This window comes from Mastomys coucha, unplaced genomic scaffold (assembly GCF_008632895.1).
Source record: "Mastomys coucha isolate ucsf_1 unplaced genomic scaffold, UCSF_Mcou_1 pScaffold7, whole genome shotgun sequence".
NCBI classification, from domain to species: domain Eukaryota; kingdom Metazoa; phylum Chordata; class Mammalia; order Rodentia; family Muridae; genus Mastomys; species Mastomys coucha.
In genome coordinates, this window is record NW_022196913.1 from 8,688,975 (window position 1) to 8,704,021 (window position 15,047).

At 45.5% G+C, this 15,047-nt stretch overlaps 1 protein-coding gene across 4 annotated transcripts in view; it reads left to right on the plus strand.

The window, feature by feature from the left end:
* Positions 1-2,848: 2,848 nt before the first annotated feature.
* Positions 2,849-15,047, plus strand: part of Il15ra (interleukin 15 receptor subunit alpha) — a 35,756-nt gene continuing 23,557 nt past the window's right edge. For all 4 annotated transcript variants that reach the window (XM_031359149.1, XM_031359150.1, XM_031359147.1 and 1 more), the window contains exon 1: positions 2,849-3,088. In XM_031359149.1, coding sequence (XP_031215009.1) covers positions 2,998-3,088 — 91 coding nt within the window. In that variant the 5' untranslated portion in view covers positions 2,849-2,997. The remainder of the gene's footprint in view (positions 3,089-15,047) is intronic.

Below are 15,047 nucleotides of genomic sequence, written 5' to 3' on the forward strand. Positions count from 1 at the left end.
GCTTTGAATTCTAGATTCTCCTGCCTTCATCCCCAAGTGTTAGGATTGCAGGCATGTACCACTATGCTCAGGCCAGGAGTCATTATATTTTTCTTATGCGTTCAATAATTTTACTAGTTTTATTGGAGATGCTTGATGTCACTAAGTCATATTGTTAATTTTTTCATTTTAATGTATCATCCCTACATACACACTTGAGTATTTAGGGAAGACATAAAATGGCATCCATGTTGGCTTTGGTTGGAGGGATTGTTTTGTCCCTGATTGGATGAAATAGTAGACTTCCTGTGGTCACCATCTGGATGGATGATGAGTAGGTGGGTTTAATGGTCTTGTTGTGTTTGTCTTCTTTTATTTTTGAGACAGGGTGTATACAGCCCAGGCTGGCCTCCAATTCTCTATACCTGGAGCTAACCTTGAACTCCTGGTTCTCTCACCTCTAGCTCCCAGTGCTAAGATCATAGGCATATACCAGATTTTTGCAGTATGGAGGATAAGAAAGAATTCAGGGACCCATGCATGCTGGGCAAACATGCCATCAATTGAGCTACAACCACAGCCTTTTTAGCTTTGTTTTATATTTTTAGACAGAGCTTGAGGCAGGCTAGAAAGACAAATAAAATTAAGTGTCCACGAGAAGGAGCCCCCTGCTGGTTAAAGCTTTACCATCTAGGAAGCAAGAATTCCAACCCAATTGACATTTTCTGTAAATGTTGCTGACATAGAAATGTCATTCCTTTCATGTATAGATATGTTGTATTAAAGTAACAATGACTCTGGCTTAAGGCTTGAGTGTATGTGTGACCTGGGGTGGGGCCTCATTCCTCCCCTGGATATTGTGGGAGAATCTCAAAAAGACTGTTAGCATTGTGTAGTAAAAGTGTCTTGCCTTCCTATGATCTAAACCATACTTATCAATAGGGTCCTCAACCTCTCTTGGAAGAAAATAGCTTCAACACCCAACAAAACTCTCTATGTGACTATTGTAAAGGCAGTGAAATGTGACTCCCTCTTAGAGAACTCCACACCCATCCCTGGTCTAAGGTGTGCTTTAACTTCTGAACTCCTTCTCTGAACCCTGAATTTAAAATATCTTATTATACTCAACCCTGTACCACATTGTCTAGAAGCCACAAATCCCACTTTGGCTCCAAAAAATTAAGGACACTTACTGAGTTGCTGAGGAAGACACCAGGAAACTATGTTAATTTCCCCACATAGCACACACAGAATCTCATGTGACCTGAGGTGGCAATGAAGTTTCTGTGTAGTAAGCCTGGCTTCTGATCCTCTCGCCTCTGCCTCCGGTGAGCTGGAACTCCAGGTGTGAACCACCACACATCTCGGTTTTGATATTTGAAAATGTTCATCACAAAAAGGGTGTTTCTAAGTTTAAAGCACATTAAATGTTGGTATTCATTATATCTCTTTTTAACATGTGTGAATGCCGGCTATATATTTGTTTGTGCACTGTGTGCATGCAATGCCCGAAGAAGAGGGAGCTGGATCCCCCGAAACCAGAATTACTGACAGTGATGTACACCGTGTGAGTGTTGGAAGCCAGCTCCTTTGGAAGAGTATCCAGTACTCAACCATTGAACCATCTCTCCAGGTTTTTCACTGACAATAAGAGATTGGAGTATGTGGTTTCTGATCTTCTCTCTGAGTTTTTATTGTGAGTGTTTCGTATTTATTGGGCCAATCTTGAAACTCTTTAGGGAAGAGGGGACAAGTACAGGGCTTGCCTTTTCCTACCATGCCTAGGGGATGGGTGACTTCAATCACACAGGACTACATGCTTTCCAAACAGAATCAGCACTCGTTCTCTCTGCGTTATGGTGCCAGATTGTATTTAGGGAGCTATAGACTGAAAGCCAGGTGTGTCTGTCTTCCTAACACCACATCTACATATTTAAGGGCATTTCTGACTAAGCACTCAGTGTGTCGTGTCGCCTCCCCCCCCATCTGGTCCTCCACAGTATGGGACTTAACTTAAAATTCCAATAAAGTTTTTTTTTTTTTTAAATTAACTCACGCACTTAGAAGGGGACGTCTTTCTTAGACTCGGAAACGTTATCTATCGACTAAAGAAATTATATATGAGGTACAGAGATGAATAACGTACCTTCCTTCTTTCTTCCTCCTCTTCTTCCTTCTCCCCCTCTCCTCCCTCCTCTTCCTCCTCTCTTCCTTTTCCTTCTCTACATCTTTTTCTCTCCCCCCTTCCTCTTCCTTGTCTTTCCTCCTTTTCCTATCCCTTCTCCTCTCCTATCCCTTCTTCCATTTCAAACACTTGGCACTTTCTTGAGTTGGAAAGGTACAGCCCGGAAGAGGGCAAAGTGTCCTGGGCCTGAGCCACTGCCAGCACGGCTGCAGGCAGGCAGCCAGGAGCAGCTGTGTGGAAGCCAGGAGCAGCTTCTTGGAGCATGAGTGAACCAGGAAAGTGACCTGGGTGTAGAATCTACCATCCGCCCAGAACTGCCCCTTGGCTGCGCTGGGGCGACATCTACGCAGTCGCCCAAGGACACAGAGCATGGACAGTCAAGCTCAGGGCTACCTAGAGGGAAACTCTGAAAGTTGCAATCTGAAGGTCAGCGGCCAGGACAGCCGACAAGTGAACGAGGCTGAAGTCAGGTGTGGGCACCAAGCGGCAGAGTGTCCCCAAAGGAGTTTGCCTCTGCAGTGAAGACAGCATTAAGGAATTTGAAAAGGGAGATCGCCGGCTTGTACGGGTGAGGGCCTCGCGCTTAGGGGGACAGGAGCAGCTTCACTGGGGAGGGGGCGTCACTGCAGGCTGCCGGGGCTTCTTCCAAAGCAGGGGTGGGGATGCTGAGTCACAGATCTGTCACCACTTCGCACCTCTCTGCAATCCCGGGGGCTAAAGCAAAAGCGAAAGCGAATACTCCTTAGCAGCCGGCTGGTCCTGGAGCTGAGCTCGCCACCTCCCAGGGACCCCAGCCTTGCGTCCTGTTGGGTCACTGTTGGGGACGATCGGCCATGGCCTCGCCACAGCTCCGGGGTTTTGGAGTCCACGCCCTCCCGGTGTTGCTGCTGCTACTGTTGCTGCTCCCACTGCGGGTGACGCCGGGTAGGGAGCGTCATACGCCGGAACAGGGGAGGGAGCAGAGGGGGACCCCAACGCCCATCTGAACTTGATCCGTGTTGGGGGCGCCACATCTTCCCGGAGCTGAGCCAGGAGTCCAGCTGGAGAGGAACGCGGCGGGTCTGGGGGATGGAGGGGGCGGGGGTCGGGGAAGACACGTGGAGGGAGCCTAGGAGATCACAAATAAGAGAGTGGCCCCTTGCCCTGCTCTAGGATGGCTCCCCAGCCATACATGCAAAGGAGTAGAGCAATCCCACTGGCGGTTCAGTGACTTAGGGAGAGCAGGTCTGACAAGCTTGGTAAGACTTAAAGAACTTAGAGAAGTATGTGCGTGTGCCTCTGCCAGCCCACCCGCGCAGCTGTGGGGTGTCGTCGCGACTGTGGGGTTCCAGGAGGGGCTCGAAAAAAAAAAACCATCTCTCATGGCTTTCAGGTCAAAGTAAATTAGATGGAAGGCACTGGGCAAAGTACTGCGCTCCGCGAAAGGCAGAAAACGTGTCGGGCGGGCAGGCTGCGCATCTAAACGCTGGGACACAGGCTGCGCATCTAAACGCTGGGACACAAGTGCCAGGTTCTCAAGTGCTCTGGCAACCCCGGGCGGGACTGCTGAAGAGACTGTGTTCCCAGGGAAGAGGGGGTGTTACAAGTTCCAGAATGGGTTGCCTAGATCTAACCTCGGGAAAAATGGTGAGACTCCTAGTTTTGTTCCGATAGGTCTAGAAGGAAAGAGAAAGAACAGAGATGGGTCCAGCAACGTCCCGACCCGGGGTGTTGCATCTTCTTATAATCATGAAATTCTTCAGAGTCTGATAAAAATCTACATACTCCCTGTACAGAAATGTGCGTGAAAGCACATGCTTGCAAATGTGCACGTGATTTGGGGACCGAGGACAATGAAGTCATCCATGGACTTTCCTGTGAGTTAGCAATTCCTTACCCGAGTGTGTTTCAAAGCAAGATTTCCCAGAGACAGGCATCTGACTCAGTCTCTTTGCACCTGGGGTTGGCTCTGTAGGGGTATTATGGAGTTTCATTTTCCCAAGGCTATGAGTCTTGGGTCCCCATGCCCCATCTGTAAAGATGGGTTTTGTTGGTAAAGTCCTCTTAACTGGATAGCAAAGAATGGTCCTGAGATGCCAGAAATAGCCTGCTCGTATTTCTAATAATCTGAAAGTGAATGTAGTTTCAGTCCAGCTCAGCCTGGAGGAAGCGCTCTGTCTACTGCCTGAGGAAGGTCTCTCTGCAGCCCCGGTTCCACTGGTGCCATCAGCGGGCACCTGAATCTTGGTTTTAAGAACAGCTTTATTGGGTCATAACTGACTCCAGTAAAACTGCATGTATTTAAGTTGTACAATTCGTTGTGTTTCAGCATGAAAGTTACACTCTTGAAACTATTGCCATTAACAAGACAGGGATTGTGTTGGTTATTAAGACAACCCATTATTAAGAAATTCCCTGTGTCCTCCAAAATTCTTACCTCCTGCTCAACTCTGCAACAGTTTATCTTTTTTTCCTTTGGATTTGTTGCACTTTCTAGTATTTTCTATAAATGGACTTATTTGGCATGTTGTTCTTTCTTGTATGGCTTATTTAGGTCCGTCATTATTCTTTGTTCATGTTGTAACTGTGTCAACAGTAAACTAGCACCAAATGTAATGGAGTATTTTTATAATCCCAGCACTCTGAAGGCTGAGGTGGGAGAATCTCTAGTTCAAAAATAGTCTGGGCTCTATACTAAGACCTAAAAGCATAAACAAATAAATGAAGAGATGGGTGGCTACTGAGGAGGTGGCTTAGTGGGTAAAAATACATGCCATACAGATTTGAGGACCTGAATCCATGGGAGTGGGGTGAGAGGCAGGGCAAAGACAGGAGAATTCGGGGGGGGGGGCATGTGAGAGAAAGAGAGGGTGGGAAGGGGAGAGAGAAGCGGGAGAGAGAGAGACAGAGGGGGCAGAGACAGAGACTCAAACCATATGGCAGGTGAAGAATGATTCCCTACTCCCTTACTTCAGCCTCCTCAGTGCTGGGATTATGGGAATGTGTGTGCCTCCATACCCAGTTAAACTAGTATTTATTTTTAGAGCTGTGGGTCAGCATTAGTTGCCTCCTGACTGTTGTCTGAGCATGGTAATATTTAAGAGGCAACATGTTGAGAAACTGTAATCTTTATCCTCCTCCTCCCCTTCCTCCTCCTCTCTCTTCTTCTTTCATTGAGATAGTGTCTTACTGAGTAGCACTGGCTGGCCTAGAACCCTCTAAGTAGACCAGGCTGTCCATGACAGATATCTGCCTCCCAAGTGTGTGTCACTATGCCTGGCCCTGGTGATTCTCTTTCTTATAGAGTTCCTTCGCATGTGTTCTAGGAATGACCTTGGTGTCATTCATCACCTATGGTAGTAGATGTTACTGGAAGGCTTTCTCCTTGAGAGCCTTGATACTCTTTGGAGCAATACAGTAGGGGACTTTAGGGTCTGTGGAGGAAGTATATTGCTAGGCTGCACGGTAGACACGTGCTCTAGGCATGGCGGGAGCAAACCAGTCAAGAGAGCCGGAGGGCTGCAAGTGAGATTGCAGCGTCTGCAATAGTTCAGTGAGTGACAAAAAAAAAAAAAAAAAAAAAAAAAAAAAAAAAAAATCCTGAAGCAGAGCTGGTGTCTCTGGGAAACTGGAGCAAGCGAAGTCCTGCCACGTCCACACAGTTCAGAACAGGTTTCGTTCTACAGCATGTGACCACCCAGCCTTCTGACCCTCGAACCTGATCAGGAGACCTAGTTAAGGAACTTGAGGAAAGGAATGGATGAGTTCACGGGGCAGCGAGCTAAGTGAGTACAGCCTGTACTTACTGCACCAGGAGGAAGTGTGACGGGTTGGCTGGTGCTTCAGCCAGGAAGAAAAATAGGTTACTGGAAGCCTAGATGCCCTGACTCTTTGGGCATGTTGGAGTCAGACTGAGCCTCCAGAAGGCAAGAGCCACGTTTTCTCTTCTCGGTGTCTTAGCATCTATCCATTTTCAAAAGAAAATGCTGAAATGAATGCTGGCCTCATGTAAAGAATGGGAGGGGCATATTAACCTGACCACTCTTGAACTCCAGATAGAAGAGTAGGCCAGGGATTCTTGCCCATCTTAGACTCTAAACCAACTTGATAAAGAAGCCTGATCCACAGGTTCTGGGAAACAGAAAGAGGTGTCGCCTCATGCGTCATGCTAATGATCATTAGGACTGGCTATGTGAGAACTTTGAAAGTGGCATAACTCTAAGTCCCAGTTTCCATAACTTCATCTGATTTATAAGCTTGCAACTTATAAAAACCTGTCGTATATGTATATGGGACTTAGAATTGGGAAAGGAGTACTAGGGAACTATGAAATACGCTTACCATCTTCATGGTGCTTGTAGTCTACCAGACAAGATGAGACTTGCTCACATTAGATATCTCTCATCCAAGTATCAACCAGACTCGACCTTGCTTAGCTTCCAAGACCAGACAAGCCCTATCGAGTTCAGTATGGTACGGCTGTAGACTTACATCATATATCTAAGGAGATATATATATATACATATCCTTAGATTGTAGTATTAAAAGATATAATTAAGGCTGAAGGAAATGAAAAGTTATTGCAATGAAATATATTGCTTCTAATGTAATTGTGAAACCATCTAGCTTTGTAAATTAAGTAACTCACCACCACTTGGCTGTTTGGGTTGGCTGCAGTATTTTGATAAACTCGTGCGCTCAAATACACCTATTCCTATGTTTATCTCTAAGTACCATTCACTGACAGACCTGATATAGGCTTCCTTTTGTAGCAGAAACACAAAGTTGCTAATGCACAGCCCTCTTAGTACAAAACACTCGGAGAATGATCAGAGTCACATAAATACCTCTTTAAATTGATGGGTGGCAAGAGATAATTTTGCTCTTCAAAACAAAAATAATAACAATACATTGGTGCACTACCGTGTATTTAAGAGGAAAATGGCTGGCAGCAATAGCAGCACAAAGGCTGAGAAAGGATATATAGAGAATAGTTCTTAAGGGTGTGTGTGTGTGTGTGTGTGTGTGTGGTGCTGCCCAAAGGAGAACGTTTGATTTCCTGTTCAATAACTCCCTGCCTTAGTCTTTTGTCATAGCGTCTCTTGCTGAACCTGGAGCTAGGCTGCCAGAGATCCTCTTGTCTCCCCATTTCCAGTTCTGGGGTTACAGATGCACACAACCACACCTAACATTCTTATGTGAGTGCTGGGGATTTGAACTCAGGTCTTCTCATTTGGGCAGCAAGAGCTCCTACTGGCTAAGCCATCTCTCCAGCCCTGTTTAAGGTTCTTATGCTGTAGGTGTGAGGTAATATGATATCACTTGGTGGTAAACGGTGGTGCCTTAAAAGCAACCTCTAAAATAATATGATAATGAAGCTGGGTGTGGTGGCTCATACCTGTAATCTCCTCAAATGCAGCCCCTGGTGGCTGTGGAGTCATTTTATTTATTGGTGTAGCCACTGGTAATTTGCCCATTCTCCCACAAACAACTCCACACCCGGGCTCATAGAAGCAGCTGTACTAAAACTCTGTGTGTCATGGCACTCTGTGTGTATAAAAATACAGGTCACTCTTCCAGGAGACTTAGGTTCACAACCATCTGTAACTCCAGTTCCAAGGCGTCCAGCGTGCTCTTCTGGCTCAACAGGCACACTGGGCATGTATATGTTGAATAGACATCCATGTAGGCAAAATACCATATACATTAAAATTTTTGTTTTTAGTCATATATGTCTTAGTTAGGGTTTTGGCCGCTCTGATGAAACGCCACAAGCAAAAAGCAAGTCCAGGATGAATGGGTTTATTCAGCTTGCACTTCCACATCACAAATCATTATCAAAGGAAGTCAGGACAAGAACTGAAACGAGGCAGGAACCTGGAGGCAGGATCTGAGCAGAGGCCATGAAGGAGTGCTACTTATTTGCTGGTTCCCTCATGGCTTGCTTAGCCAGCTTTCTTATAGAACCCAGGACCACCAGCCCAGGCACGGCACCACCTACAGAGCGCTGACGCCTCCCCCATCAATCACAGTTACCAGTGGTGGCAATGTGTCCTCCTCTTCACACAATGCCTAGTAAGCCTGTGGCCTTACCTTTTCTCCTAGCAACAGGACATCCCCCATGGCACACAGTAAGCCCTCTTTCCCCTAGTTCCTGCTCAATCTCTTAGCCAGTGTTGGCTGTGACTGCTGAAGAAGTCACCAAGGTCTCTCGTCCAATAGTTTCTGAACCACCACGTGCTCCGCCTTGACCCTTTGCACTGCCCAGGAACTGAACTTGTGTGCTACTGTGTAGCCACTCCCTGACTGAGCTGTGCCATGTGGGTCAGACAGGCCACAGCTCTTAGCACAAAGAGGGGACAGATGTGTGGGACTGTATAATCTGGGCTGTGTGTGGATCACAAGTGTGGGTTCTGATGTCCTCTACTCAGTAAATGCAGTACATGGTTACACTCATCTGGGTGTGCCTGGGCATACCAATACCAGTGTCTGGGTGTGCCTGGACATACCTGCTGCTGTCCACTTGGCGGAAAGATCTGCATTGAGCTCACTATGTGGGAATTGATTTGTTCTCCTCTAGCCTTGTTCACTTTTAACTCTGGCTTTTTTTAAGACTCCAAATCACACAGAACTCATTGAATTGAGGGTAATAATTAAGTCTAGAGGGAGGGGAGGATGTACCAAGGAGTTAGTGGACAAGTACTCTCTCATGTTGAGTCTTTTCTTACTGGACACAGTAGGTACCTGGATGTTCATGTAACATCTGCTCCATTGTGCACTTGTAATAAACTTTTAAACTGGCAAAAAGAGAGAGAAGGGAAGAAAGAAAGAGAGAAAGAAAGGAAGGAAGAAGAGGGAAAAGAAAGGAAAGGAAAGAAAAAGGAGAAGAGAAAAGAAAAAAGAGAAAAGAAAAGAAAGGAAAAGAGAAAATGCCTTACTGACCTGCCTACAACCCATCTTACTGAGGCATTTTCTTAGCCGAGAGGTCCCTCCTCTCAGCTGACTTTGACCTGTGTCCATTCCATCTTGACATAAAACATCTAGCACAGTATATATTTTAAAATGACATGAAGTGAATGAAGGCTTTATTAAAAAAGAAGGGGATTGGAGGCAGTCTACAGGTGAGAAGAGGAAGTCTTTGGAGAGTGAACAGTATCAAAACACATTATATACATCCCTGAACCTATCAAAGAATAAATCAAAATAGTTTTTAAAAAATTAAACCTTTAGCACATCTGACAAAAGCTATACAAGACTAGTATACTGGAAGCTCAAGGTAAGATGGCTCAGCTGGTAAAGGCGCTTGTTGCTAAGCCAGAAGACCTGTGTTCGAATCCTGAAACTAACTCCTGCAAGTTGTCCTCTGACTTACACACACACACACACACACACACACACACACACACACACGAAATACAATACAACATTTAAATAATAGAAAAGACGAAAGACGGGGCTGGTGAGATGGCTCAGTGGTTAAGAGCACCAACTGTTCTTCCAGAGGTTATGAGTTCAAATCCCAGCAACCACATGGTGGCTCACAACCATCCTTAATGAGACCTGATGCCCTCTCCTGGTGTGTCTGAGAACAGCTACAGTGTACTTACATATAATAAATAAATATTAAAAAAGAAAGAAAGAAAGAAAGAAACAAAGAAAGAAAAGACGAAAGACTTAAATCAGGGCAGATACTAGGTTCGGCTTTTGAGAAGACTTCCTGTAACTAAAGTATCAGTCTTTCCCTGAGCTGACCTACAATTGTAACATTGTTGCTGTGGGATTCAGTGTGAAGTTGATGTTCTGGGTCTACAATTCAGTAAAAGGCACAGAATCAAAGAGTCAACTTTGAAAGCAATTAACGAAGATTTACACATACACACACACACACACACACACACACACACACACACCAGCTTCAAGGCTTGTTATGACAAGTTGATAAACTCTTACACTGAAGTAACAGAGTAACAGGAGGTGGGGACATACACAAGTACACACTTGGTCCTGGCTCAAGATCCTATGAAAACACCACTGGAGATCGATCTGTGCACAGAGAGGGGTGCAAACCCACTAAAGATAAATAGGGGAGGTTAGCTATCAGGGAAGGAAAGGTTGAAATGACAAAGGTTACCTGACTTTGATCCTTTGAGCCCACATGATGGAAGGAGATATCTGATTTCTGCAACTTGTCCTCTGACTACCAGGCAGAAGCCACAGCATGGATGCGCGCGCACGTGCGCACACACACACACACACACACACACACACACACACACACATACACACACACACAAATAAATAAATAAATAAGCAATAAATGTTGAAAAAACTTTTAACAAAAAGGAAGGGTTGGGAATGTCAATTTAGACGTAGAGAGGATATGCTACAAAATTAATATAGCACCTCCTTAGGAAACTACAGTAGTGAGTTCTCAGTGGCGGTAGGGAATTGAGATGATCTCATATAGCCCAGGCTAGCCTCCAATTGGCTATGTAGCTCAAGATACCCTTGGATTTCTGGTCCTCTTGTTTCTACCTCCTGAGTGCTGGGATCACAGGCATGCATCACCATACCCGGCTTTAAGGCGAGGCAGTAGTGGTGAACATCTTCAATCTCCCAGAAGAGGTAGGCAGATCTCTATGAGTTAGAGGCCAGCCTGGTCTACATAGTGAGTTCCAGGATAGACGAAACTACATAGAGAAACCCCGTCTCAAAACAAAACAAACATACCTGGCTTTAATACAGCATTAGGGCTGGGCAGTGGTGGCACACACCTTAAATCCCAGCACTTGGGAGGCAGAGTCAGGCAGATTTCTGAGTTTGAGGACAGTCTGGTCTACAGAGTGAGTTCCATGAAAGCCAGGGTTATACAGAAAAACCCTGTCTCAAAAAAACAAAAAAACAAAACAAAACAAAACAGCATTGGGGATCAAACCTAGGGCTTCATACATGTTTACCAAGCACTCTACCTATTAGGGAAAAAAGAATGTGTGATTAAAACCAAATACAGAAGAAGACTGGGAGAGATGGATGCTTGGATGAAGTCTGGGGTAGCAAACGGGAAGAAGGACTGCACAGAGATGTTGGGCCTTGCTGAGGACAGAGGAGAGGATGGAGGAGCAACAACAGATTGCAGATGAGCAGACTGTAGGTCACATTCATTTCTCCTTCTGTTAGCTCTTTGGTTCTAGTCACTCGCTCATTTCATTACTCTTTTTAAGATTTATTTATTTCCTAATTTGTTTATGTGTAGGTATATGTCTGTGTGAGTGTCTGCCATGTGCTGTGTGCATACCCAAGGGGGCCAGAAGACAGTATTAGGTCTTCTGGAGCTGAAGATGCAGGTAGTCATGAGTCACCTGATGAGTGAGTGCTGGAGAGTATCTATATTCAGACCCTCTAGAAGAGCAGTATTTGCTCTGAACCCCTGAGCCATCTTTTCTACTCCAACTGTTTTTTTTTTTTTTTTTTAAATCCCATCCTATGGGGCAGGCTTCACAAGGTTCTGACGAGAGGAGATCCTCTGCTTGCGAGCAATGAGTGTGTACTGCAGGGACGCAGTGACCGAGTCCTTTCACAGGAACGTCCTGGATGTGTATCGACTCCTGTTTAGCAGACTGGATGGCTTTCCCTGCCTTCCCCTTAGCTGTCTGGCTAATTCTTGCTCATCCTTGAACTTTTGCACAACGGCACATTTTCAGACATTGCGATGAGACCACAATGTCTTATCGCTCCCAGCTGTGTCCATCTGCTTCATCTTCTACACCCCGTACACCATGTTCCAGGAGCAGGAGTGCTCCAGATGTGTGGAAGGAGCAAGCAGTATTTACAGCGATGTCAGCCATCAGGAAAAGGATGTTCTGTGCAGAATGTGTTACCTCCGCAATTGCAAAGGCGGGAAATGCCCTGTGCGAGGAAGGGGCTCTTAGGCTCTTTCACCTCCAAGGTTTCAAAATGACCCAGGGCAGGGCCTGCCAGTTCTCTGAGGGAAGCAAAACAAACTGTGATCTCATAGGATCCCTGCTGGCCCAAGAAAAGACAATTTAACGTTAAGAAGCAGGCTTGGGGCAAACATGAGAAAGGGTAGTTCCTTTAGATGTCCCAGCCTTTTCCCTGGGGAACTGACAAGTCTCTGGAGATACTGATCTATAGCTGGAAAATGTCCAGCCACAAATAATGAAATAGCTCTCCTACAGGTCCAAAGGTCCAGGCATTCATAGTTCAGGCTTTCTCAGAAGGAGGGAACATTTTATAAAAGGTTAGGCCTAGTATGTTTCACTGGGTTCTCCATTCTGGTCTGCTGCCAAATGTCCTTAAGGTTATTTGAACTGGTTTTTATGACAGTTCCTTCCCACCCCACACCATTGCTCCATCCCTAACTATTTCCCAAGCAATGTAACATACGGCTAAGTACCCGAAATGTGGATTTAAAAGTTTGGAAACACGGAGTTAAACACATGAAACTGGCAAGCTATACACACATACACACACACACACACACACACACACATACACACACACACACAGTAGGCTGTAGATTTTAGATGATCTGAGTTTGACCACCACCACCCTTAGCACCTGACTCTCACAGCTTGCCCCCAACTTCCATATGTGTGCTATGGTATGAATCCAACACACACACACACACACACACAAACATATATGTAAATTAATGAATGTATGTTTTAAAGTTAAAGCCCTAGAGTAGAAGTTTAGGAAATCATATAAAGACAAATGTGTAAAGGAAATCTTTGTTTATGCAATCAATGCCATGGCCTGGAAGATGGTATGGGCAGGTTCCTGTTCACACTTGGTGTTGTAAACAAAGCACCATTGCTCTGCTGCGCTTGTAGACAGCAGCAGTTCCCAAGGCACCGTTCCTGGACCTGCAGGGCCTGTACCATCTGGAACTTGGAAATCCTGGGCTCTGCCTCATATCCTCCAGCTCAGTAGCTCTGGGTTGGAGCCAGCTAGTTTTAACAAGCTCTCCAGGTGGGTCCACACATAACTCCTGAGTATCCTTGAAAAAGTGGACCTGAGGTGACAGGAAGAAGGCAGCAAAGCAAGGATTCCACACAGCAGTGATGAGCTCGCCCCGGGAAACTAAGCTACAGCTAAGATTCTAAATACGGACCAAGTGGAATTAACAACATGGGGCCCTGGTCGAGGAAAAGGGAACTCTAAATGCTGTGAATAGGTGGTTAATAAGAAGAGGGGATGGCAGGTCAGCAGCACTTGTGTGTGGTCTCACATCTAGAGGAGTAACTAAAGGAAAAGGTCCTCTGCAGCTCACAATCCTGGCTGAACTGCCAAGTGCCTTCCTTCGAGAAGGATCCTGGTAGAACACTTGTATAGCAAGTACAAGGCCCTGAGTTTGATCTATAGCACTAAAGAAGAGGAGGAGGAGAAAGAAGAGGAGGAAGAGGAAAGGGAGGAGGAAGAGGAAGAAGAGGAAAGGGAGGAGGAAAGGGAGGAGGAAGAAGAGGAAGAGGAGGTCTGAGGTTAGTTAATTTTCCATTGCAATAATAGAATATCCAAGACTCGTGGTTCATAGAGAGTCAAAATTTATTTAGCTTGTGCTGCTATAATCTGGGAAATCCTGGCATGGGACAGTCTCCACATATTCTAAATTATATAATGCATTTGCAGTTATATATGGGATAGTTATATAATGTTAAGTGGAATTATGACCTGGTTATTGTTTCCATTTAGAAATTAAGCATGACATAGGGGAATGTGAACAGTGTGTCAAGTTGACAAGATTCGGACTTGTGATTAGACACTCTAGGTTATCAACTTGATGACATCTGAGATTAACTAAAACCCAAGGCCCTGGGCACACCTGTGAGGGAGTTTCTTGGTTGGCTCTTCTGAGCCACACCTCTGGTGGCAGCCCACATAAAAGAACATGAAAGAAGGAAGCGTTGGCCTTTTGCTTGCCCTCACTCTGGCTGGCAAGGTCATCTGTTTGGTTTTTGAGACAATTCCTTTGTTGGTATCTTCAGGGTTCCATTGTAGACTGAGGACCCGCACCTTTCCAGGACTTCCCTGGGACTCTAGTTCCATATGAGGATGCTGATACATTTGGTCTCATGAACGGAACAACTGCCTTTCTCTCGGGAGGCAGTCATTGCTGACTATGCTATCATTATTGCTAACGCGTTCTCCAGCTGAAAGCCACTCCAGTGATACGTTCTGAATGTTTTTATCTCAACGTATGTAATGAATGCTCGGGGTTGAAAGACTTCTGGAGAACACTTCAAGACTTAGAAGATGTGAAACTACTTGTTGATAAAAATCCCCAAGTCTGAAAGCAAAAGAGAAAGCAGTGGAGATGAAAAGGTGGCCCTGGAAACATGGGTGGATTCACACTCAAACGGTTTCAAATTCAAACCCATTGAACTGAAGTAAAAATGTTCTAAAAGGAAGTCAGGCAAGCTCTGAGACAAAGAGAAAAGAAGAGGCTGGAGTGGTGACTTAGCAGCTAACAGCACTGGCTGCTCTTGCAGAGGACCCACGCTCAGTTCCTAGCATCTACATGGTGGCTCACAACCATCTCTGACTCTAGATTCCAAGTTCCAGGGCATCCAACACCCTCTTCTGACCTTCACTGGGCATAATGCACACATGTAGCACACACACAAATGTTCAGGTGAAAAAAACACTTAAACACATAAAATGAAATTTAAAAATCCAAAAGGAATGCCTGGGTAGAGAAATGGTTCAGTGGTTAAGAACATTGGCTGCTTGTCCGTAGGACCTGGGTTTGATTCCCAGTACCCACATAGCAGTTAAAAATCATAGCCAGGCAGTGGTGGCACGTGCCTTTAATCCCAGCACTTGGGAGGCAGAGGCAGGCAGATTCCTGAGTTCAAGGCAAGCCTGGTCTACAGAGTGAATTCCA